The sequence below is a fragment of the Schistocerca serialis genome, chromosome 10 (genome assembly GCF_023864345.2).
Source record: "Schistocerca serialis cubense isolate TAMUIC-IGC-003099 chromosome 10, iqSchSeri2.2, whole genome shotgun sequence".
Classification (NCBI taxonomy): domain Eukaryota; kingdom Metazoa; phylum Arthropoda; class Insecta; order Orthoptera; family Acrididae; genus Schistocerca; species Schistocerca serialis.
The window spans coordinates 248828178-248854091 of record NC_064647.1 but is presented as its reverse complement, the minus strand read 5'-3'; the positions used below and the strand labels follow the sequence as shown (position 1 = coordinate 248854091).

General features: G+C 43.5%; 1 protein-coding gene across 1 annotated transcript in view; it reads right to left on the bottom strand.

The window, feature by feature from the left end:
• Window positions 1-2702: 2702 nt before the first annotated feature.
• The window catches only part of LOC126425031 (G-protein coupled receptor moody-like), a 184609-nt gene continuing 161397 nt past the window's right edge, over window positions 2703-25914 (bottom strand). The window contains exon 8 of the mRNA XM_050087939.1: window positions 2703-4532. Within this exon, the coding sequence (XP_049943896.1) occupies window positions 4411-4532 (122 nt within the window). The 3' untranslated portion in view covers window positions 2703-4410. The remainder of the gene's footprint in view (window positions 4533-25914) is intronic.

Below are 25914 nucleotides of genomic sequence, written 5' to 3'. Positions count from 1 at the left end.
AGGTATATGTGACTGGGAATTTCGCACTGTTACAGTATATTTTGTTCTAGTCAGCCATGTCCCAGAAAATTACCAATGCGGTTTGTGTGACATTCCTACGGATACATTATTCTTTTCTAAGATATGATAAAATTGTAATGGAAAATAACTCTCAGCATTGTAATTTAAGGTAATAAACATAGAAAAGTAATAATTTTAGAATATTTGTATGGTTAATCAGTAGTACTGCCCATATCGTTTATTATAATAGTATGCTAAGAAATATAATTATTGTATTTTTGATTGCGTGTTTCAGTTTCGATTCAAACATATAGTATCATTTTCAGTTTAGACTTTTGGTAAAGTTGTTATTAGAAGGTTTGAATACATTGTATAGTAATAAAACTTTGTACTTGTACAGTATTTTGAAGAGTCGTTGTGTAGAGTGTATAAACCATCTGATGATGCCTATAGCCTTAAGTGGATATGAGAACTAGAATGTGGAGAGCAATACAGCTAGGCATTAGATTGATACTTCCGTTGTTGTTGGGGGGAGGGGGGGGGGATTGGTGAGCTCATTAACTTAGTCTCTATACTTTATACCAGTCAGTGCTCACACAATTTGTATTTATTAGTTCTTTACGTTTCGTCTTTTCAGACGTTATCACTAGCCCAAAATGCTTCTTGGCAGATGTGTGCGTCAGAGTATGTTAAGATTGAACTCATTCTCAAAGCTCCCACCAAGGACTCTTGGAGTAAACATATCGTCGAAGATCCTACTGTGGACTCTAGTAGAAGTCTTGAGGATACGTTCACTCATATTCAGTGCTCTCTGTACTATCTGGATGCAGAATTCTGTCTTCCAGCACTGAAATTCCTCGGTCTTTCTGCATTTTGTGCTTTGCATCTTCCGTCATGTTGTTGTCGGAGAAAAAATTTCCATCGATGTGTACGTGTTTAAGGATTATTTATCCGTTTCAGGTTATAAAACTTATGTCGTGGACTACAAAAATATCGAAGCAGGCATTGTCAGATCTGCAGGATATTGCAATATTTCTTTTGAAGAGATGTATATAACCAGAATGATTATTTTCTTAGCGTTTGCTACAAATTTTACAATCTCGTGGTTTTGTTCCTGCAGATGGTAAGTTTTGCTAAAGATATCGTTATTTCTTGATAATTGATTGAGTTATTAATATTTATAGTTTCAGTGCGTTTAAAGAAATACATGGAGATTTAATGTGCCAACTATAATTCGTACGCTTTGCGTCATGACTATGTATATCCTGCAGGAAACTGATAAGCATTCGTAACAATGTTCCCGAAATGTGTCACCCTACACATGTATCTGCGTTGTCAAAATAGATACATGTAACGTCTATAAGTACTGATAATTTTTCTGAAAATTCAGAATTTCATGACCAGTTTAAGGAAATACATTAACTTTTGGAGTACATCTATTCTATGGCACTGACTGGCAACATAGTTTTTAGTAGTCAATGCGTGACGTCAGTTACCAAGTATTTTAATATGTACTTAATTTTCGACTGAGGTGTAAGTGGCATTCCACATTTTAATATCAGTTTATATTTTATAAGTATATCCTTTGTTCGTAGCACTTGTTAGTGGTGGCATGTCTGAAAAAACGATGTCAACTTTGTTCTGCATTGCTTGTAACACACGTTTTTACGAGTTATACGTATTTAAAGGTTTCGATAATATAGTAAATAATTTAGGGATGTGTGCTGCATCTCGTGGCGTTCTTCTGCACGACAGTGAAATGTGTGGGTAAGAAACAAGTCAAATAAAGCAGAATCAATTTTCTGATCGTACTGCCAACGTCTGAATTGCAGGCAAATTTTTGAACTGGCACAGCAGAATTATCACCGTTCTTTTGCGCTAGTCCTGAAACAGTCCATCGTGTTATTCTGCAGAAATCTGAAACACGCGGTGTCATAGGAGTATGTTGGCACAGAATGGGAACGTATTTTGTTTTGCATTCTAGTGGCACTTCGTGGTGTGAGGGTCTTTGGCTGGTTAAACAGCTGAGTTGGATATCCAGTTTAGGCATAGATTAGAACTATAACGCAGCCGTCGGCCAAGAAACTCACGGGCCACTGATAACGGCTCAGAAGTTCAAATGGAGATAGCCAATAATTAAATATTGAGAGAGCAATGGCTGGTAGAAACTGTATATTGGAAGAAGCAATTTTTATGGGAGTGGTCTAGTCTCAGCTGTATTGTGAAATGTTTTCTAAGGCATTAAAGCAGTGAAAATGTATGTTTAATATCTTACGACTAACATCTTATCGTCCACCCGGTTAGCCGTGCGGTCTAACACTCTGCTTTCCGGGTGGGAAGGCGTGCCGGTCCCCGGCACGAATCTGCCCGGTGGATTTGTGTGGAGGTCCGGTGAACCAGCCAGTCTGTAGATGGTTTTTAAGGCGGTTTTCCATCTGCCGCGGCGAATGCAGGCTGGTTCCCCTCATTCCGCCTCAGTTACGCTATGTCATGCGATTGCTGCGCAAACACTTTCTCCACGTACGCATACACCATCATTACTCTACTACGCAAACATTGGGGTTACGCTCGTGTGGTGTGAGCGGTGTGGGGCGGCGGTGGGGTGAGTTGACTGCTGTAGCCTGCTGCGGGTTTGTGATCCACTGAGGGCTACGGCGGGGACGAAGCCTCTCCGTCATTTCTCGGCCCCCAGTTCCATACAATACAATACAATACAATACATCTTATCACCTGTCACAAGCTCCAGTTGAGACAATGATCTACGTGGAATCGAATATCATGACTCTGTTATCAATCCGATGCCTTCGTGTCTAGACTGTCATGAAGGAATGTTCTGATACCTAGTCAGTGACCACTTAGCTAATCTTTGTTTTTGCCTGGAAAAAACTAGAAAAACCAAAAGTAACAGCCTTAACTAAACCACATCAGCAAGTGAAGTGTTTATATGTACTCATTAGTATTTGAAATAAATATGTCATTATTAAACACGCACAGCTGCTTTGAGAATATGTTCTTTATAGTTGAGACTTGTGTCGACCAAAAGATCACGTTCAGTCGACGGAAGTTATCAGTGCATCAATCTCTGACAGCCTTCGTCGACTGTGGGTGACATTCGGATCAAAAGTACTCTCGACAGTAAAGAATACATCCTTGCAGCAGTTTATTGCTGCTTTCTTAAGATGTTTAAAAATCTGTGGAACACTGTTTACAGAAAATATTTGGTTGGTAATTCACCAAGAAACAATGGTTGTTCTTTTTATACAAAATTGCCAAACGTCTATATTTGACCAGGTACACATTTTATACAGTCTTAAATTCGTGTGTATAATCTATGAGGAAATATCATAGGTAATTAGCAGGAGGTGGCGTATGCTCTGCAGCTTTTCGTATTTGTGATGTACAGTGTATCTGGTATTCCTGTGGTAGAACCGTGGAAGACATATGAGCAGAGAACTAGAATTTAACTACTAGTTCTTTCTCTGCTCTGTTGTAAACATATTTCCAGCACGCTCAAGGAATGGCAGGACACCTAATGAGAATCATACCGCGGTACCTCATATGAAACTGCGAGTGTGTGGAAACTTCAGCACTGACCTACAAGAAGCCTTCCGCTGTTAGCATGGAAATGCTCTCTTTATCTCTTTATCAATGCGATTTTCTATTATAAAGTGACCCAATCACGTGTAAGTTCTAGTTCTAAAAAGGTAAGTATTTACATCTTTGGTACCTCTTGAAATACTACTAATTTTCGCTCCATCAAACACACGATTTTCTCCCATTTGGAATTCGCAGTACACGTATATTTGATGCACAAAGTCAATGAGCAATTTTCACAGCAAGTACACGTTCGAAGTAATTACAAATATTAGAGTGAACAGATTTCTTGGATGACAGTGTTTGTAGAATACGCAGTACAGTTGCTACTATGGAAATGTATGGCGTGGTTAGTCTTCGTTGTGAACTGTTATCTAGTACACTGACGTAGTGAAAGGAAGTAATTAAAAACATCTGTAATACAGCAGAGGACGTAGTGGTGTAGGAAAATGGTAAGATAGCCTGTGAAAATTTTCGTACAACGAGTCTGCTGTTACTGTCCGAAGGTAGTGGTTTACTACCCAGCTGAAGAATCACTTTCTTTGTCTTTGTCACTTTGAAAATAATCTGAAATCAACAATAAGCTCCAGTATTAAACGTTTATATCTTTGGTAACAGATAAACTCTTTGGCAGTCCGACTCTTTACCGACGTTAAGTCCACTTTCAGATTTTGTACCGGACGCCCGCACGCTTCAAAGTGTTGAGAAGGGATGCAGTGAGTGGTGTACGCCGGTTCCGGCGGCTTCCCATTGTTGCCCCGGTCACGTGGCGCTCGAGCGGTGCGATTGTTGCCGACGTCAGGCAGGCGTGTGACGTCACGGCTCTTCGAACACTTCCGGCAGCTCGTCGTTCCTGTCGTTCCTGTGTGGAACCATGGGCCCCATGGCTATGCTCACCTGGGACACCATGGTGCGGCTGATGGCGTCCTTGGACTTGTCTGCAACAAAAGACGTGATGGAGGTGAACAGCTGTGCAGAGAGTCAGAGAACCGGCTCTCTCAACCCATCAACGCCGAGCGCTACATTAATGCTGCGTGTGACATGGCAGAGATCTTAAAAGATCATGTACTGGGTGTACAAGTGCAGATATTGTACTTTAATATTTAGCCACTTCAGTGTGTCAGCTGTTTTTTTTCTTTGCACCTAACTCTTCCTGCAAACACGGCACATAATTTAAAACCTGACATTTTCTGCACGGTCGTAATTGCACGACTTAGTGGACTACGCCTGTCGGTATAGACTGACCGTTTTGCGTCCACACGTCCACACTTCAACACCTGACCGGCTTGCCCAGGGAATGGCTTGCTGTTGCCACATGTACTTGGAGGTATGAATCAACCTAAAAACATACTACTCGAAATAGCTATGATTATTACTCTGCACATTAAGTTAGTACTAATGTAACATTGTTCAGTCAATGTCCTCTGTCATCAGTAAAAATATCTGTACTCATATTGCCAAGTCCCTGTATGCTGCACTTTTAACAGGAAATCGTACATTTGTATGAATTACGTTCTGCTGCCAGTGATTGCTGATATCTGCAAGGACGTTATGTCAGTTTCTGCACAATATGGGAATGTTACACGTTATTGTTCTGAAGCAAAGAAACTGTACATGAGTACAAATGACAAATCAAAAAATAAAATAACAAATTACTTGACGTGATAAAACGCAAAATATTCAACGTTTAGTCGTGCATTACATTTCTTCTATTAGGTAGGTGCTGATGTCTTACAATTTAGTCCAACACATCATCATCTTTTGTGTTCGTGTACTTTCAGAATCTGGTGCTTCGTTGCATCAAACTCAACTTCATCTCCTACAGTACAGTATGGGATTCAACCAACCCCATTTGGTGGCTTCATATAGTTCGTCAAGTATGACTGCATAATTTCTCTTCGAAAATTTAGAAGAGACATAGTTTTCCATTTTTTTGCTAGAGTATCCAGGAATTGTGTACTGTGACATCCAATAACTAACAGAAAACAGTTCAGTACCATTTCCTGTTACAGATATTTATCTTGTACTGATTCACAAATTGACTCATTCGATCAATTCCACCGATGTGCTTGTTGTATTCTATCAGAATGGAGGGTCAAGGAGCTACAAAGGAACAAGATACTTCCCAAATAATGCAGTTGTCACGCCGTTTTCACAGAAACACATAATTTTCCTTTTGTGTGGCAGAATGTACCTCTTTTTTTTCATTTCCTTCTTTGGAAAGGGGGAATTTTGGGACATACTATTTTCTCTCGCAGTCCCAGTGCATCCAGAATAATACCACATTAAAACAGCAATAGGCATAATAGGATGATGGGTAGAATCATCAAAATGCTCTCATTTGTATTTAGCGTTACCTTTATGTAACGCTGAAAATCTAATATGTGTCGTTACGATACAAATAATGTTTCATACATTTAAATAAATAGCATGTGACCGTTGGTGTGCTGGGGAACTATTTGCTGTTCTTGAGCCTGAATGATAAAATAATTTCATTGTTACATAGAGTATGAATCCATGATTTGATTCTTAAAACTACTAACATAGGAATGGAAGAACATATGTTCAACAATCCTTAAATAACGATACCAAGATTGTGGAAGACCATCACTGTCCAAGGCTGTGTCATATTCATCATCATCATCATCATCATCATCATCATCATCATCATCATGTGTTCTGCCCTAGGGCAGGTCTTCACATGTAGCTTTCCATGCACTCCTGTCATTTGCTAGCATCTTCATTTTCTCATAACTGTTTCCTTTAATTACACTATCCGCCCTCTGATATCTTCTGCATCTTCTTCTTCTACCATTCACCATTCGCTCCATACCATCCATCAGTAAGCAATCTCTTTTCATTCAATGTCCAAGCCAACTTTATTTCTTCTTCCTGATTATCTTTAAAATTTCTCAATCTCCCCCCACCCCCCACCACCCCCCACTCTTCTCAGCTCCTCCTCATTTTTCATTTTCTCTACCCATTTTATCCTTTCCATCCTCCTCCAAACCCGCACGTCAAATCCTTCTATTCTTCTTCCTTCCTCTTTCCCCAGTGTCCATGTCTTAGCTCTGTATAATACTGTACTCCATATAAAGCACTTTGCCAGTCTCCTCCCGCCGTTCACCCACATAGAAGCCTCCTGTTCTTATTAAATGCCTTTTTGGCAATTTCTGTACGTGTTCTCATCTCCTCATTACATCTGATGCTTCCTTAATTATGCTTCCCAGATATCTGAAAGCATTAACATGTTCTATATTTTGTTGTTCTAGCTGTATGGTTGTTCTTACTTTTGTTGCACTTATCATTACACATTTTGTATTTTTCTTATTAATCACTGGCAGCAGAACGTAATTCATACAAATGTACGATTTCCTGTTAAAAGTGCAGCATACAGGGACTTGGCAATATGAGTACAGATATTTTTACTGATGACAGAGGACATTGACTGAACAATGTTACATTAGTACTAACTTAATGTGCAGAGTAATAATCATAGCTATTTCGAGTAGTATGTTTTTAGGTTGATTCATACCTCCAAGTACATGTGGCAACAGCAAGCCATTCCCTGGGCAAGCCGGTCAGGTGTTGAAGTGTGGACGTGTGGACGCAAAACGGTCAGTCTATACCGACAGGCGTAGTCCACTAAGTCGTGCAATTACGACCGTGCAGAAAATGTCAGGCTTTAAATTATGTGCCGTGTTTGCAGGAAGAGTTAGGTGCAGAGAAAAAAAACAGCTGACACACTGAAGTGGCTAAATATTAAAGTACAATATCTGCACTTGTACACCCAGTACATGGTACAGTAGATTACATGAAAACCAGGAAGGTAAAAATTACTTTCCAATTTAAATGCTTCTTTTCTAATGTCTTAAGCAAGGTAAAAGTAAGAAATGTTAAAGAAATTAACGAAAAAATAATATGGACGCTATTGGGTTAATTCCGAGATGCACTGTGAAGAGCCTGTTCAAACATTCATGCCACCACGATGCTGGGAAAAAAATGTGGCGCACAGGGTGTGGAAGCTGGACTGCACCTTAACATCGGTTTGTTGCAGGATTCTCGAACATATGCTCAGTTCTAATATAATGAATTTCCTTCAGGCAGAGAAGCTGCTGTCCATGCATCAGCACGGCTTTAGAAAGCATCGCACCTGCGAAACGCAACTCGCCCTCTTTTCACATGATATCTTGCGAACCATGGATGAAGGGTATCAGACGAATGCCATATGGGATGGGTTCCCAAATATGTGAGTGGCTCGAAGACTTCTTAAGTAATAGAACCCAGTACGTTGTCCTCGATGGTGAGTGTTCATAGGAGGTGAGGGTATCATCTGGAGTGCACCAGGGAAGTGTGGTAGGTCCGCTGTTGTTTTCTATCTACATAAATGATCTTTTGGATAGGGCGCATAGCAATGTGCGGCTGTTTGCTGATAATGCTGTGGTGTACGGGAAGGTCTCGTCGTTGAGTGACTGTAGGAGGATACAAGATGACTTGGACAGGATTCGTGATTGGTGTAATGAATGGCAGCTAACTCTAAATGTAGATAAATTTAAATTAATGCAGATGAATAAGGAAAAGAATCCCGTAATGTTTGAATACTCCATTAGTAGTGTAGCGCTTGACACAGTCACGTCGATTAAATATTTGGGCGTAACATTGCAGAGCGATATGAAATGGGACAAGCATGTAATGGCAGTTGTGGGGAAGGCGGATAGTCGTCTTCGGTTCATTGGTAAAATTTTGGGAAGATGTGGTTCATCTGTAAAGGAGACCGCTTATAAATCACTAACACGACCTATTCTTGAGTACTGCTCGAGCGTTTGGGATCCCTATCAGGTCGGATTGGGGGAGGACATAGAAGCAATTCAGAGGCGGGCTGCTAGATTTGTTACTGGTAGATTTGATCATCACGCGAGTGTTACGGAAATGCTTCAGGAATCCGGGTGGGAGTCTCTGGAGCAAAGGAGGCGTTCTTTTCGTGAATCGCTATTGAGGAAATTTAGAGAACCAGCATTTGAGGCTGACTGCAGTATAATTTTACTGCCGCCAACTTATTTTTCGCGGAAAAACCACAAAGATAAGATAAGAGATATTAGGGCTCGTACAGAGGCATATAGGCAGTCATTTTTCCCTCGTTCTGTTTGGGAGTGGAACAGGGAGAGAAGATTCTAGTTGTGGTACGAGGTACCCTCCGCCATGCACCGTATGGTGGATTGCAGAGTATGTATGTAGATATAGATGTAGATGTACTTCTGCTTGTGTGATGTTAAAACAACTTAGAAGATGGCGGTGGTTGTCGGGAACGTTGTGTGGCTGCAGCCCGTAATTCACCAGCCGTCCGGCGCACGTATTACACGGGTCACCAGGTCCCAAATGACGCAGTGCATTAGCAGCACGCTGCGCGACTTCTGAACAAACACAGTTATGACGTGTTGTTGAGAACAACGTTAAGCAGTAAGTTTACTACCGAGCGAGGTGGCGCGGTGGTTATCACACTGGACTTGCATTCGGGAGGGCGACGGTTCAAACCCGCGTCCGGCCACCTTCATTTAGGTTTTCCGTGATTTCCCTAAATCCCTTTAGGCAAATGCCAGGATGGTTCCTTTGAAGGGGCACGGCCGACTTCCTTCCCCATCTTTTCTAGTCCACTGGGACCGATGACCTCGCTGTTAGGCCCCCTCCCCCAGAGCAAGCAACCAAACAACCAATCGGTACGCTTCTGATCTCTGTACCTCCTTGGATTATGTTCGGTAGGGTCGAAGCTACTACGGCGAGTGGAGTAATATCTGATTGTTTGAAGTGGGAAAATAGGAAGAAAGCAAAGTAAAAGGGAAACACAAAATCATATGTGTGTTATTAATCATTTGTCACCCAAAATTAGTGTTCCAGCGAAAAAAGGTTTTTATTTAACTGTTATCTTGTTTTACAAATTTGTGGCTCTTCTCTCTGAAGTTTTAATGAATGACAGCAATTCAGCTCCCGTTCACCGCACCGACACCTTACATGGGATACCGGATGCAAAAGAATGACTGATAACTCCATCTTGTAGCGTAGGTAATGTTGAACCGTGCTAAAGTTTCCAGATAGCCCTAAGTCGGATGTGCACCGTTGTCGGGTTAGGGCTGCTAAACGACACCCGATCCAGGGACTGCATTCGACTACCGTGAAGGACTGGTCGCAAAAAATTTTGTGACATCACAGCAACTTGTTTTTATTAAATATGACGTGCTCCGATTGTTATTTACTGACCTTTTTACAAGATGGTGAATTTACATCTGGAATTTCGTGGGGAGCCAACATTTCTAGTAATTTATGGCCAATTTTGAGCTTGATGTCCTGCAATATATGCTAATGATATAAAATCATTCAACTGAATATGGCATGAAAGGCCAAAACCTGGGTTATAATTAAATAGACAACGATACAGTCAAATGGCGGTGTGTTCATTTAAAAAACAGTTACAATACGCCCCGTATTTCGAGAGAGTGAGCCAATAGTTCCTTGGAGTGAATCATCTTTATGTCGAAACTGGAAACTGAAACGTCTTGCACATACTGTAAGAAATGTACACATGTGAAGTTAAAAACGCGCTTAATCCAAGGGAATGGTACAGGGCCATCGCTGTCTTCAGTAATAGAGAAAGGGTAACATAAAACCGAACCCGTAACGAAACCACAAGCAGATACTATATGTGAAGGACTCTGTACAACTAGCGTGTATAGCGGATGTGTATGTTATTACTAATTCACAGCTGCCGTTCGTCAGATGTTACGGGTCAGAGCAATATACATTTTATTGTAGTTTACCATTGTGAACAGCGTTGTGGTTGTGTAAGGTGCCATATTCAATCCAGGGGGAGAAAACTGTGCTTAAACCATAAATTCGTTTTGAATCACTTCAAGAAACACGTCAAATGTTTGTAGAAAAATTTACGAATGCCAATACCCCCGAAAAGAGTTCAGGTTTCAGATGCAAAACGAATTAATTATTTAAGTAAAGAACTTTTTAATATAACACCTTTTTAAAAAGGAGTAGAAGTGTTAAAAGTATTGTCATAGCCATTAAAAAAAATCACAAATAAAAATTTTCAGACTGTCTTTACAGGGTTAGGAATCTGTGAGTGGGGATAGGAAAAATTAATTTTACACTTTTCAGCCCGGTTTAAAAATGTATTACATCAAACAAATTTTATTTATGTAATCATTGTCTACTTTTTAATCTTTTTCAGATATTTTGATATTACAGCAGATACATATGGAAAACTTCAGGTTAATTTCGGTTTCTCTTCACCTGAGTTAACCAATTTATTGCTTCCTCTTGCGTATATCACGGGAAAAGAGCTTGAACGTAAATATTAGAAAGGTTTCAGCTCACACGATGGCTCTTCCTGCGAACCGTTCGCGTATGGAACAGGAAAACGTGGTAAATAGCAGTGCTACATTAAACACCCTTCGCCACACACCAGACAAGACAGCGAGTTAATATTGCATTGTCATCCACTTCTGAGTTAAGTTGAAAGTTTGAAGTGTCCAGCTCACTGGTAAGCTAGTTTAAAATCAATTACAAAATCAGTGATGAACAGGCAATAGAGAAGAAAGGGACCTAATAAAAAAGTGTCAAAAGAGGCAACATTCCGCTAAGACTCCAAAAGCCATTGCCAAAAAAAAAAAAAAAAAAAAAAAAAAAAAAAAAGTACCGGTACACAACTTATCCCAACAATCTGTTAAGTACACATCGTAAAGTTATTTATGAATCGAAATTGAAACCTTAGTGCGTTACAATTGTGTGCAACAAATAGAGGAGGCAGACACACCAAAACATATTCATTATTGCAACTGGCTTCTCGACAGGCGTTGTTGGAAGGCAGATAGACCCGATGCAGTGTTCCATGTCAGACTAGGCACGGCTTCGTTTATCGGACCAAGTTCATTTGCAGGATACCAGGTATTGCATGGCGTGTAGTCCTCACATGATATTCTAGTGTCCACTACACAATGAGAAAATTGATGTTTGGTGTGCCGTTTCCGGTAAACGTATTGTGGGACCAACATTTTTTGACTGATCTGTCAATACAGGGTCGCCCGTACATTTTCATGTCAGCAGAGGCAAAAACATTTTCCCCATCATCTACATCTGTATCTATATCCTGCAAACCACCGTGAGGTGCGTGGCAGAGCGTACATCCCATTGTACCAGTTATTAGGGTTTCTTCCCGTTCCGTTCACGTATGGAGCGCGGGAAAAATGATTGAAGTCTTCTGTTCGTGCAGTGATTATTCTAATTTTATCCTCATGATCCATGTCTGGGCGATAGGTAGGGTATTGTACTACATAGCTAGATTCATCATTTAAAGCCGGTTCTTGAAGCTTTGTTACTAGACTTTCTCTGTGCAGTTTAAGTCCATCTTCAAGAATTTGCTTCAGTTTCTTCAGCGTCACTGTAACACTCTTCCACAGGCAAGCAAACCTGTGACCATTCGCGTTGCCCTTCTCTGTATACATTCAGTATTCCCCATTAGTCCAAGTTCGCATGGGTCCCACAATTCTAGTATCGGTCGCAGGGGTGATGTATAAGCAACAGATTAGATTAGATTAGTACTTGTTCCATAGATCACGAATACCACACTTCGTAATGATGTGGAACGTATCATGTTAATAAAAGGTATCTATACAAGATATTATATTTCAAAAATATTACATGACACTTAATATTTTTAATTTTTTTGTGGGGGTTGGGGAAATTACCCACTTACTATATCCAAACATTCATCTAATGAGTAGAAGGAGTTGCCATTAAAAAATTCTTTCAATTTCCTTTTAAATGCTATATGACTATCTGCCAGACTTCTGATGCTATTAGGTAACTGACCCAAGACTTTTGTGGCAGCATAATTTATCCCCTTCTGAGCCAAAGTTAGATTTAACCTTGAGTAGTGAAGATCATCCTTTCTCCTAGTGTTGTAGCCATGTACACTACTATTACTTTTGAATTCGTTCGGATTGTTAATAACAAATCTCCTTTGTAGACGGACTGCACTTCCCCAGTATTCCACCCACAACTGAACCTACGTGATCATTCAATTTCATGTCCCCACAGTGTTACACCCAGGTATTTGTGCGAGTTGACCCATTCCAAGAGTGATTCATTGACATTATAGTCATAAGATACTATGTTTTTTCGTTTTGTGAGAGCACAGTTTCACATTTCTGAACAGTTAAAGTAAGTTGCCAACCTTTGCACATATTTGAAACGTGATCAAGATCTGACTGAATATTTATGCAGCTTCTTTGAGATAGTACTTCATCAAAGATAACTGCATCATCTGCATAAAGCCTGAGGCTACTGTTAATATTGTCTGAAACGTCATTAATATATAACATGAACTCAAAGCGTCCCGCCACCCATCCCTGGGACACACATGAAGTTATCCTTACATCTGATGACGACTGTCCATCCAAGATAACTTGCTGTATCCTCCCTACCAAAAAGTCCTCAGTCCACTCACCAATTTCACTTGATACCACATATGACCATATTTTTCACAATAAGCGCAGGTGCGGTAGTGAGTCAAATGCTTTTCGGAAATCAAGAAATACTGCACCTATCTGAGTGCCTTGATCCAAAGCTTTTAGTGTGTCACGTCAGAAGTCCTTCGATTTTCTTGCGTTAAGAGCGACGTGCTGAGTTCTCTCTGAGTCACAATACTCGTACATGTTCCATAATTCTGCAACAGATTAACGTCGGAGATTACATGTCCTGTGGAAAACAGACGTGAGCTACGCTTTTTTCCAGTCACTTGATATCTTTCGTTGGTTCAGCGACCTACTATATACTGCTGCTAGAAGGAGAAAAAATTCTTTCGTGTGCCGACTGACATTGCTTGTCATGACCAGAATGCTTTTAACAGAATAAAACGTAAAGAAGTACAGTAAATAAGCGAGACGTGCTGTGTCACAAGTGGCACGAGTCTCCTTGGGAAGTCGTCCAACCACTCTGAGTTCTTTATCATTGTGAAACACGTGCTACAAAACCCTTTCCCAGTCATAAGGAAATGAGACTAATCCCATCACTGACGCTCGCCTTCACCTACATCTGCATGACAGCTCCACAGTTCACACTTATCCGTCAAGCAAAGAACGGTGCTTAGTAGTTGGAAGAAAGCACACGTCACGCTTGTCTACAAGAAGGGTAGGAGAAGTGATCCACGAAACTACTGTCCAGTATGGTTTGCACCAATTTGTTGCAGGCTCTTAGAACATATTCTGAGCTCAGACATAACGCGGCATCTCGAACAGAATGACCGGAACGACCTTCCCCATGATAACCAGCACGGTTTCCGAAAACGTAGATCACGTGGAACCCAATTCGCACTTTTCTCAAATGACACACTGAAACTGACGCATCAAGGCAGCCACATAGGTGCAGTATGTCTCGATTTCCAAACAGCATGTGACTCACTATCGCACATACGGTTACTATCAACCGTCGATCGTGTGGGGTATCCAGCGAAATTTGTGAATGTCCAAGAGAAGCATGTTGGGACCGTCCCTGTTCATAATGTACATTCACGACCTTCCAGACAATCCTAATAGTAATCACAAACTTTTCGCAGATGACGCAGCGGTCTGTAATGGTGTACAGTGTAATAAAGTTGCTCAAATATCCAGTCATATCTCGGTAAGATTTCAAAGTCGTGTAATGCTTGGCAACTTTCTTTAAATCATCAGAAAAGTAAAATTGTACAGTAATACCCTGCACTTCACGAAATGATAAACTTAGTATCCTATGACAGCAATATCAATGACTCACTGCCAGAACCAGGTGACCTACACTACTGCTGTGGTGTAAGAATTTGCATCGATATGAAATGGAAAGATCACATAGGCTCAGCCGTAGGTAAAACAGGTGCCAGACATCGGAACATTGATAGACTACTAGAGAAAAGCAGTCAGCCTACGAAAGATATTCCTTACAAAGCGCTCGTGCGAGCCACCCTCGAATACTGCTGAAGTGTGTGGGGCCCATAGCAGACAGGGTTGGCAGCGGATGTTTAACGTATACAAAGAAGAGGAGCACGAATGGTCACACGATTGTGTGACCCGTAGAGAGTGGCAACGGAGATGCTGAAAGAACTGAACTGGCAGACAGTTGAAGACGCGAACTATGTAAGCTACCGCTTCTGTTTGGCTCTTTTCTGCTGATGGGTAAGCCTGTGAACCGAACGTATAAGTGAAAATTTTGCACAACGGATTTTATAACGCTAATTTGTCTCCCGGACACTTATATGCTGTCCAGAAGGGTTAAGCTTATCCTCTGCTCTGTATGTGACGTCAACTAGTCGTATGCAAATCTGGTTGGTTTCTAACCATATTCTCAGTATATGCTAGAATTTTCAGATGTGGTGACCTACAAACACTGCCTCCACCAGGTGGCTGCAAACATGAAATACACAAATAAGGAGATGATAAAATGACAAAGGAAAGTACTAGCTATGAAATGATATACTCAGTAGTGTTAAATGCTTTACTCCTCTGCAATGTACTCTATACACGATTACACAGTACGAGCAACATTATGGTTCTGCCTATTCACATTTGGTAATCGCTCTGTCTGGCACTGTCCTCTGATATATAATCGCGTTAATTCAAGCGCGGAATACTGACATCGGCTATGGCAATTGCAATTAGATTTAGAACTACACTGGCGACTAGCAACGTGAAGCCTCAGCATAGAGACGTGATCAGCAATTTACTTTACTTCCCTAACCGCCGTTGCGAGTGTACGACCACTACAGTGATCTAACGCTTATCGCTGCAAAGGTTCTCGCCTCGGCGAGATAACATGAATTGTACTTCACCAAAAGCTTCCGTGGGCACCTCCACGGCTGCCGTGGAACACCAGACCATCCTCAGGCTCTCGCTACGAGTCCTCTGTCCCAGTAACGAGGTCGCACACCTCGCCAGGACCAACCTCTCTCCTCGACGCCCCAGGAACAAGTGTTTCACAGTTGCTACGCTTTTTCGTAGCTCCTGTTCTTTTTTCTTCCCCCCTTTAATGTGCGTGGCCAATCATGTTGCTGGAATACGTTCGTTTCCGAGCGCCGACTAATCTCACTGTTGCAACCGACCGAAGCTTCTAGAAGTTTGCAGACTGTTCCAGAAGCTTCCGCTCCGGCCGTTGGGAAAACCACCTACACGCCGCCACGCGTTTTGCGGGCGAGCCCCCGCGTCTTCTTCTCCTTGTCCTCGGCCACGTGGCTGCCGCTAAGCCGCGGTCCACCAGCCTGGGGTTTCCAGAGCAGCTTACGGGCGCTGTTGTCTTCAGCTCTCAGGCCTGCCTGCCACGCTCGTGTCTTTCCCGTTCTCCTGCCAGCCTCCCGTCTCCGTCCACTTCACTATCGCCCAACGTGCAGATATTCTGCTACGAATTAAAATCCCTAGCCGATGTCAGTATCGTTAATGGTTTCCTGTCTCGATGTTTATACAATTAAAGGGTCTTCTTTCCGGAGTGGTAGTTGTAATGTGGCTCAAAATGATGCCACCTTACAACTATCACGAGAAACCCTAGTTACAAAGTTTCAAGAACAGATTCTAAATAACGACTATCGAATTTACAACTGTCCTCTGCATATCGATCCCATAGCGATCGTCAGGACTAGATTGGATTAATCACAGCACGTACGGAAGCATTCAGACAACCATTCTTCACGCTCTCTATATGTGATGGGAACGGGAAGAATTCCCGATTAATGGGACAGTGGAACGTACGTTCTACAACTCGTTTCGCAGTGGTTTCCAGGGTATAAAGGTGTAGATGTGGAAGTGGTAGGGAGGGGCTTGATAGAACCGCTTGCAGAGAACTTCCCAACTGTTCCTCTGTCGAGGGGGACGCCCTTCGCCGTCGGCTGTTCCGTAGCGCCTCCACTTTAGTGGAGCCCCAGTACGCGTACCACTGCTAACCGGGTGTCACGCAGTAAAATTTGTTACGAAGGAGATTTTTTTTTGTCTGTCTCTCGTCTTCCATTTAATATCCCTCTCTCCCCCACCCTTCCCGCCCTCTCTCTCTCTCTCTCTCTCTCTCTCTCTCTCTCTCTCAACTATTCTGCACCATTTCGTGCGAGCGGTCCGGAAGTAAGAGCCCCCTGCCTGCAGTAGCTGGCAGGTTAAAGCAGAGCAGGCGGCATAAAACAGAGCGGCGCTCTCTATGCAGAGGAGGCGGCAACAGACAGCGTCCCCCCCCCCTCCCGCCCCCCCCCCCCTGCCGTAGCAGAGTGGAAAACTGGTGCCGTCACTCAGCGTCGCTGCCCTACACGCGGGGGCGTTTTCTCCTTCTCTTCCCGCCCCCCACCCCCAACCCCCGCCCGTGAATTTGTCCGCGAAATTCCAGCTGCTGCTCCCGTTAGGGGAACGAACAGTCGGTCGGCAGTCGTAGCTTCTCCTTCATGCAGACTAACGCCCCCAGGAGCTGTGCGAACAAGAATGGGGGCGCACTGGAAGGAAAAAAAAAGTAGGCGCCGAGCACTCGAGCTAATGCTCCACCAGCAAGATCCTCGTCTGCGTGTTGCTCTGACAAGGGAACCTCCCCATCGCAGCCCCCTCAGAATTAGTTATAAGTTGGCACAGTGGATAGGCCTCGAAAAACTGAACACAGATCAATCGAGAAAACAGGAAGAAGAAGTGTGGAACTATGAAAAAAATGAGCAAAATATACAAACTGAGTAGTCCATACGGAAGATAGGTAACATTAGGACAGTGTTACTGCAGGAGCACCGTGGTCACGTGGTTAGAGTGAGCAGCTGCGAAGCGAGAGGTCCTTGGTTCAAGACTCCCCTCGAGTGAAAAGTTTAATTTTTTATTTTCAGACAATTATTTTCTGTCCGTCCGTCCGTCCGTCCGATGCGAGGTAACTGCGCCGTAGTATGGGGACATTACACCTAAACAAACATCGAAACACACGACGACAGTCCACTACAGCGCACGGAAGAGAGATTATTCCTGCTAACGAGGCTCCCTGGCTGGCAGTTGACTGTTCGCTACTTTGGACGAGAGAGCATTAAATACGTGAGATGTAGTCCGTGGGCAATATGAATCCAGCAAATATAGCGGTCGCAAAACACAGACACTAAACTTATTACAGTGAACAGAGACGTCAATGAACGAACGGACAGATCATAACTTTGCGAAAATAAAGAAATGAAACTTTTCACTCGAGGGAAGACTTGAACTAAGGACCTCTCGTTCCGCAGATGCTCACGCTAACCACGGGACCACGGCACTTCTGAACTCACGCTATCGTTGATTTTTCCTATCTTTCGCATGGACTACTCAGTTTGTATATTTTGCTCATTTTTTCATAGTTCCACACAACTTCTTCCTGTTCTCTCGATTGATCTGTGTTCAGTGTTTCAAGGCCTATCCACTGTGCCAACTTATAACTAAATCTGAGAGGGGTGCGATGGGGAGGTTCCCTTGTGAGCAGAAACGGGTTTATCAAGCGAAGTGGTGCAGCGGTTAGCACACTGTGGACTCGCATTCGGGAGGACGACGGTTCAAACTCGCGTCCGGCCATCCTGTTTTGGGTTGTGCGTGATTTCTCTAAATTTCTTAAGGCAAATGCCGGGACGGTTCCGTCGAAAAGGCACGGCCGCTTTCCTCCTCCATCCTTCCCTAATCCGAGTTTGTGCTCCGTCTCTAATGACGTCGGGACTTCAAACACTAATCTTCTCCTCCTCTTCCCCCCCCCCCCCCTCCTCCTCCTCCTCCTCCTCTAGAAACAGGCTGACAAAGTGCGGCATTCTGAGACCGGCGTGAATTGTCAAAGTGTCAACTAGAGACGGCGGTTGTCGCTGAATCAACCGGCTTTCGGTTATACCACATTTTCGTCTTTACTTTAACCTAGCTGTTAAAAACCACTCAAAACAACAGGTTTATGAAATAACCGATTTCGGTTTTTTATTGTTACTATTTCCCAGCAATAAACACAGATTCCGAACAGAGATTAAAAAATTGTAATGAAGGGGAAGGAGGGCGGATCTTGATCGATGTGGCGTTGAGACTGTGGCCGAAATTGGTCTCGTTCTCTCCAGGAAAGGTGCTGCACGTGAAAGAGAAGAGCGTAGCGACATCGACAGGGACAGATCACAAGCTGATGACTTCCCTGCATCGTCACTTTTGGATTGTATTAGATTCTCTACCTCAAGCAACCACAAATGTAAGGATTAAGTTATTATCCCAGTATTACATGAACTGAACGCTTGTTTCAATGCCTGAAGCAACCACAAATGTAAGGATTAAGTTATTATCCCAAGCGTTCAGTTCATAGTGCTGTGGAATGTGGGAAAAAACCGCAAATTGGCATTCATAAGAAGAAGAACACCAAAAATGCAACAGGAGCGTAATATGTAAGAAACTGTCCACGCAACCTGCCACTGATTATGCCTTGCAGAAAATAAAGGCGAAACGCGTATGACACTTAAATTGTGTTTTATTCAGTTGCTATCAGACGGTCCATAAGTAAAAATTATCAATATAGCGTAATATTACACGCAACTGAGGAAGACAGGACTAAAAAAGTTGAAGATGTAAACCTAATTAACCTAAGGACATTACACAATCCATGCCCGAGGCAGGATTCGAACCTACGACCGTAGGGGACGCGTGGTTCCAGACTGAAACGCCTAGAACCACTCGGCCACTGTGGCCGGCCCATTTCATCTCATTCAAGAGAAAACATAAATCGTGTATGAAGACAAATTAAACCTGATGGTGGACCCACAGAGCCCGAAATGCATCGACTGTTTAATTAAACATTAAAATTTATGACTGCAGGCGATTTTTGCAGTGTACTGAATACAGTCACGTTTGAAGCTGCAATATATGGATAATATTAAAATATAGATATATCGACCAAATTTACCTTCTGTTCCAAGGGACATTGCGTATGTTTTCTCCTTATATAATGTCGGAAGTTTGTTGTGGCTCCTCCAGCTTTTAATTTTTAAAAGCGTAAGAGCATTGTACTTTTTTACTACCACACTACGAAAACATATTCCAAACCTGGCATAGTGTCATTCTGCAATACAACCGATTCTATGGATCAGGTTTGATCAGCAAATCTTATCACTGACGTCATTTCACCCAAAACTTCAATCCCACGTTTAAAATTCTACTTTTATTTGCTTCATTGCTTTTGCAATATGCAGGGTGAATAACAGACGAGAATGACTCCATCCCTGACTTACGCACCGTTTCGAATCCTAGCACCTCTCTGTTATTCTCTTCCTTATTTTTCTCTCTCGCTTCTTGTGCGTATTCTATATCACCCGTTTTTCGATTCACTGTAGCCTTGTCGACGTCAAAACTTCTATTCGCTCGCCGGTCGAACTTTCTTGTGTGACAGAAGACGGTTAGATTCGAATCGTTAATAACTGCGACACTAATAATGAGTAAACAATGGTGGAGCCCACAACTGAGAGACGTTTATGTGTGCACGTGTTCGTCGCGCAGTATGTGTTTGACTAGTGACGTCATCGTACCAGTGTAGCCGCATGCACGAAATGCTTACGTATTGCCTTAGTGTAAAGTTACAAACTGCCATAGCGTCGGAACACATTTAGCTAGGAGATTGTTACGTGTGTCACTGCAAAGAGCTTGTGGACCGGTACGTGTGTCACTGCAAAGAGCTTGTAGACCATTACTAGGAACCGGCCGCTGTGGCTGAGCGGTTCTAGGCGCTTTAGGCCGGAACCGCGCTCCTGCTACGGCCGCAGGTTCGAATCCTGCCTCGGGCATGGACGTGTGTTAGGATAGTTAGGTTTAAGTAGTTCTAAGTATTGGGGACTGGTGACCTCAGATGTTAAGTTCCTTAGTGCTTAGAGCCATTTGAACTACCGCTAGGACGCAAAGTGAGATAATAGTAAACATATTCACCGGAATATACGTGAAATTCGTTGTTGTTGTTGTCTTCAGTCCTGAGACTGGTTTGATGCAGCTCTCCATGCTACTCTATCCTGTGCAAGCTGCTTCATCTCCCAGTACTTACTGCAACCTACATCCTCCTGAATCTGCTTAGTGTATTCATCTCTTGGTATCCCTCTATGATTTTTACCGTCCACACTGCCCTCCAGTACTTATTTGGTGATCCCTTGATGCCTCAGAGCATGTCCTACCAACCGGTCCCTTCTTCTAGTCAAGTTGTGCCACAAACGTCTCTTCTCCCCAATTCTATTCAATACCTCCTCATTAGTTATGTGATCTACCCAACTAATCTTCAGCATTCTTCTGTAGCACCACATTTCGAAAGCTTCTATTCTCTTCTTGTCCAAACTATTTATCATCCATGTTTCACTTCCATACATGGCTACACTCCATACAAATACTTTCAGAAACGACTTCCTGACACAAAACATGTCCTACCAACTGATCCCTTCTTCTAGTCAAGTTGTGCCACAAACTTCACTTGTCCCCAAATTCGTTAGTAAACTGAATATTTCAAAATAATTAAATAGGTGTCATACGACTTTCAAACATGCTCGGAATTATAGAAAATGCAAGTTAGAGGAAAGTCCATTTCTAAATGAAAGCAAAAAGTCCTAAAAAGTGCAGTTCAGCGGCAGCTACGTGAGCGTCGAAAAGGAAATGAAAAAACGGCGCAAAGCTATTACGTGCAGCTGGCCCATCGGCCACACACTGTCCGACGACAGCATTATGGAAGCATTATACTACTATGGGTAACCATTTTATTAAACAGGCAAGTAAATAAATTGTATATTAATACGAAACAGCTTTTTATGATGTTAACCCTACGTTTTCACGAAAAATCTACGATGCGGACGGAATCTGCACACAGTAATTTTTTTTTGTTTTTTGTTTTTAGGACTTCGTACGTTAACCGGTAAAAACGGAACGCTTATAGGATCAATTTGTTATTCGTCTGTTTCTCTGACTGTCGAAAATTATTTTTCTCAGGAACGGGTAGTAAAAGTATCAAGCTAAAATTAATATCACCTACGAAGGTATACGATCCCTTGGCGGTGAAAAAATTGAAGCTTCTAAGTCAGTGCTATCAAAAGATACCGTCATATTTTGATATATGTGAACTCACTCATTAAAACCTATAGTGAACTTTTCTTTGACCTAGAATCATGAAATTTAGCAACAAGCAAGGTATCACGATACAGCCAAAGGAGAAAATTAGAAAATTGATAGTTTATAATTTTATCACTACAATTTTTGCCCCGCCAGATATTGGTCGCCCGTCCATCTGTTAAGACCCCTTTTTTCAAGAACGGGTTGATGGGTCGAAGATGAAACTTGTCACATACTAAGGTAGGTCTGTGGTCCTTAGCTTCTAAGTGAATTCAGTCGAAAGGGACGGCCTTTCACGTCACTTATTTTGATACTCGCGAAGTCTCTCATTAAAACCTATAGGGTACTAATTTGGCAAGAAGCAAGGTTACACAGTACAATTAAAGCAGAAAAACCAGAAAATCAGTAATTTGTAATTACATCACACAAAATAAATATTTCTTTTGGCAATTTCTATTTGACTTCAAACATGAAATTAAAGTATTCTCGAAACTTCTGAAATCCGGGCGACCAATATCTGGCGGGGCAAAAATTGTAGTGATTCTCGACTTCCGGAAACGCTGAAACGCCAAAGAAACTGGTATAGAGATATGTAAACTGGCAGAAAACGGCACTACGGTCGCCAACGTCTGTATGAGACAATGGCAGGTCATCGAGATTTAAGTGAGTTTCAACGTGGTGTCATAGTCGGCACACGAGCGATAGGACACAGCATCTCCGAGGTAGCGATGACGTGGGGAGTATCCCGTACGACCATTTCCCGAGTGTACCGTGAATATCAGGAATACGGTGAAACATCAAATCTCCGATATCGCTGCGCCCGGAAGAAGATCGTGCAACAGCGGGACGAACGACTGAAGAGAATCGTTGAATGTGACAGAAGTGCAGCTTTTCACAAAATTGCTGCACATTTCAATGCTGGGCCATCAACAAGTGTCGGGGTGCCAACCATTGAACGAAACATCATCGATATGGGCTTTCGTAGCTGTAGGCCCACTCGTGTACCCTTGATGACTGCACGACAAAAAGCTTTACGCCTCGCCTGGGCCCGTCAACACCGACATTCGACTGTTAATGGCTGGAAACATGTTGCCTGGTCGGACGAGCCTTGTTTCGAATTGTATCGAGCGGATGGACGTGAACCTCATGAATCCATGGACGCTGCAGGTCAGCAGGGGACTCTTCAAGCGGTTCTGGGTGCTTCAGTCTGGAACTGCGCGACCGCCAAGGTCGCAGGTTCGAATCCTGCCTCGGGCATGGATGTGTGTGGTGTCCTTAGGTTAGTTAGGTTTAAGTAGTTCTAAGTTCTAAGGGACTGATGACCTCAGAAGTTAAGTCGCATAGTGCTCAGAGCCATTTGAACTATTATTTTGTACCAGTTTCTTTTGATCTTCACTGTATACACATTATTAAGTGTACGGAACCCTCAGTATACGATATATTTTACTCGAAAAGGCATCTACTATGCATGAGCTGTCAAGCTGGTCGCACAATATCTGTCGCTTTTATCTTTCCTTGTCCGTATTACCGTACCGAAAGTGGGGCAGTAGCGAGCAATGTGAAACGAATCACTTGTCCACCGTCGCTTCTCATCGCAGCCAGCGGAGCAACTGACCTCAGATGGAGGCCAGAGAGTACTGTGCAGCGCCGCGTGATGCCGCAGTACGGCGACTGCAAAGAGAGCAGGGAACACAATTGTTCCGCGCACACCGCTCGGATCGTAAACACGAGCGCGCGCCCACTCCCCGCCGCCGGCAGGCGTCCAGCGCGCTGTATCAGCGTTCTCATCCCTGACGACGTCGTTCGTTTTACGTCCCTCCGAGGCCGAAACAGCCAGAGCGCAGTTGCATCTTTCGCCGCCGTCACTTTGCCCGCTCCGATATATACGGCAGACGCGTCCGGCGGAATGAGCGAGGCATAAAAGCCGGCCTTATCGCGCGGGAAGAGACGGACTGGACTGCTTGCTGATGATGGAGTCGCCGCCACCGGCCGGAACGACGCCGGCTACCTCAGCCAGTGGCACTTCCGTGGCGGTTGCAACTCCGCGAGGGGGTCCGCGCCAGATTAGGACTCGATAAACTCTCGTCCGGCTTAAAGTGGGCGCCGTAAGACGCGCTGGGCTGCTCCCAGCTCTTGCTGTACAATAGACGAGGAACAGAAGATGGTCATCGTTGACCGAAATTAATTACCTGGATAGTAAACTTTTGTAGTCTGTGACGGGATATATAACAAAATAAAAAAGAAACGGAATATTTTAGGGCATAAATACTCAAATCGTACCAGTTTAAATTTATATAGGAACTAGGAGGCTTCCACTATGATCAGAACGCTGCGCTTGTACACTACTGGCCATTAAAATTGCTACACCAAGAAGAAATGCACATGATAAACGGGTATTCATTGGACAAATATATTATACTGGAACTGACATGTGGTTACATTTTCACGCAGTTTGGGTGCATAGATCTTGAGAAATCAGTACCCAGAACAACCACCTCTGGCCGTAATAACGGCCTTCATACGCCTGGGCATTGAGTCAAACAGAGCTTGGATGACGTGTACAAGTACAGCTGCCCATGCAGCTTCAACACGATACCACAGTAGTGACTGGCGTATTGTGACCAGACGTTTTCAATTGGTGAGATCTGGAGAATGTGCTGGCCAGAGCAGCAGTCGAACATTTTCTGTGTTCAGAAAGGCCCGTACTGGACCTGCAACATGCGGTCGTGCATTATCCTGCTGAAATGAAGGGTTTCGCAGGGATCGAATGGAGGGTAGAGCCACGGGTCGTAACACATCGGAAATGTGACGTCCACTGTTCAAAGTGCCGTCAATGCGAACAACAGGTGACCCAGACGTGTAACCAATAGCACCCCATACCATCACGCCGGGTGATACGCCAGTATGGGGATGACGAATACACCCTTCCAATGTGCGTTCACCGCGATGTCTCCAAACACAGATGCGACCATCACGATGCTGTAAACAGAACCTGGATTCATCCGAAGAAATGACGTTTTGCCATTCGTGCACCCAGGTTCGTCGTTTACACCATCACAGGCAGTCCTGTCTGTGATGCAGCGTCAAGGGTAACCGCAGCCATGGTCTCCAAGCTGATAGTCCATGCTGCTGCAAACGTCGTCGAACTGTTCGTGCAGATGGTTGTTGTCTTGCAAACGTCCCCATCTGTTGACTCAGGGATCCAGACGTGGCTGCACGATCCGTTACACCCGTCTGCACGATTCGTTACACCCATGCGGACAGGATGGCTGTCATCTCGACTGCTAGTGATACGAGGCCGTTGGGGTCCAGCTCGGCGTTCCGTATTACCCTCGTGAACCCACCGATTGCATATTCTGCTAACAGTAATAGGATCTCGACCAACGCGAGCAGCAATGCCGCGATACGATAAAGCGCAATCGCGATAGGCTACAATCCGACCTTTATCAAAGTCGGGAACGTGATGGTACGCATTTCTCCTCCTTACACGAGGCGTCACAACAACGTTTCACCAGGCAACGCCGGTCAACTGGTGTTTGTGTATGAGAAAACGGTTGGAAACTTTCCTCATGTCAGCACGTTGTAGGTGTCACCACCGACGCCAACCTTGTGTGAATTCTCTGAAAAGCTAATCATTTGCATATCACAGCATCTTGTTCCTGTGTGTTAAATTTCTCGTCTGTAGCACGCCATGTTTGTGGTGTAGGAATTTTAATGGGCAGTAGTGTATTACGTTTGTCAGCAACAGCTCGTCCGCTTATGTACTGCGCAAGACTGTGTGAGTAGGCAGCGGCCCTGTACACTGACTAGCCAAACTCTGTGGCCACCCACCTTATAGCCTGTATGTCCATTTTCGCACCGATAACACAGGCGACACATCGCGGCATGGAAGTACTGGGGCCTTGGCAGTTCGCTGCAGGGAGTCGGCCACACACCTGCACACACACAGGTCACCCAGTTCCCGTAACTTCCGTGGAGGCGGGCGATGAACTCCGACGACACATTCAGTCACATACCACACATATTTTCGATCTGCTTCAGATCCCGCTTTTTGTGGGGCAAGCACATCAACTGCAACTCGTCAGTGTGCGCTTCGAACCACTCCATCAGAGTACTGGCCTTGTGAGCTGGCGCGTTATCTTGCTGAAGAATGCCAGTGCCTGTGGGAAACGTGATCATCATTATGTGGTGTACGTGGTCTGGAACCAATGTACGATGCTCCTTGGCCGTC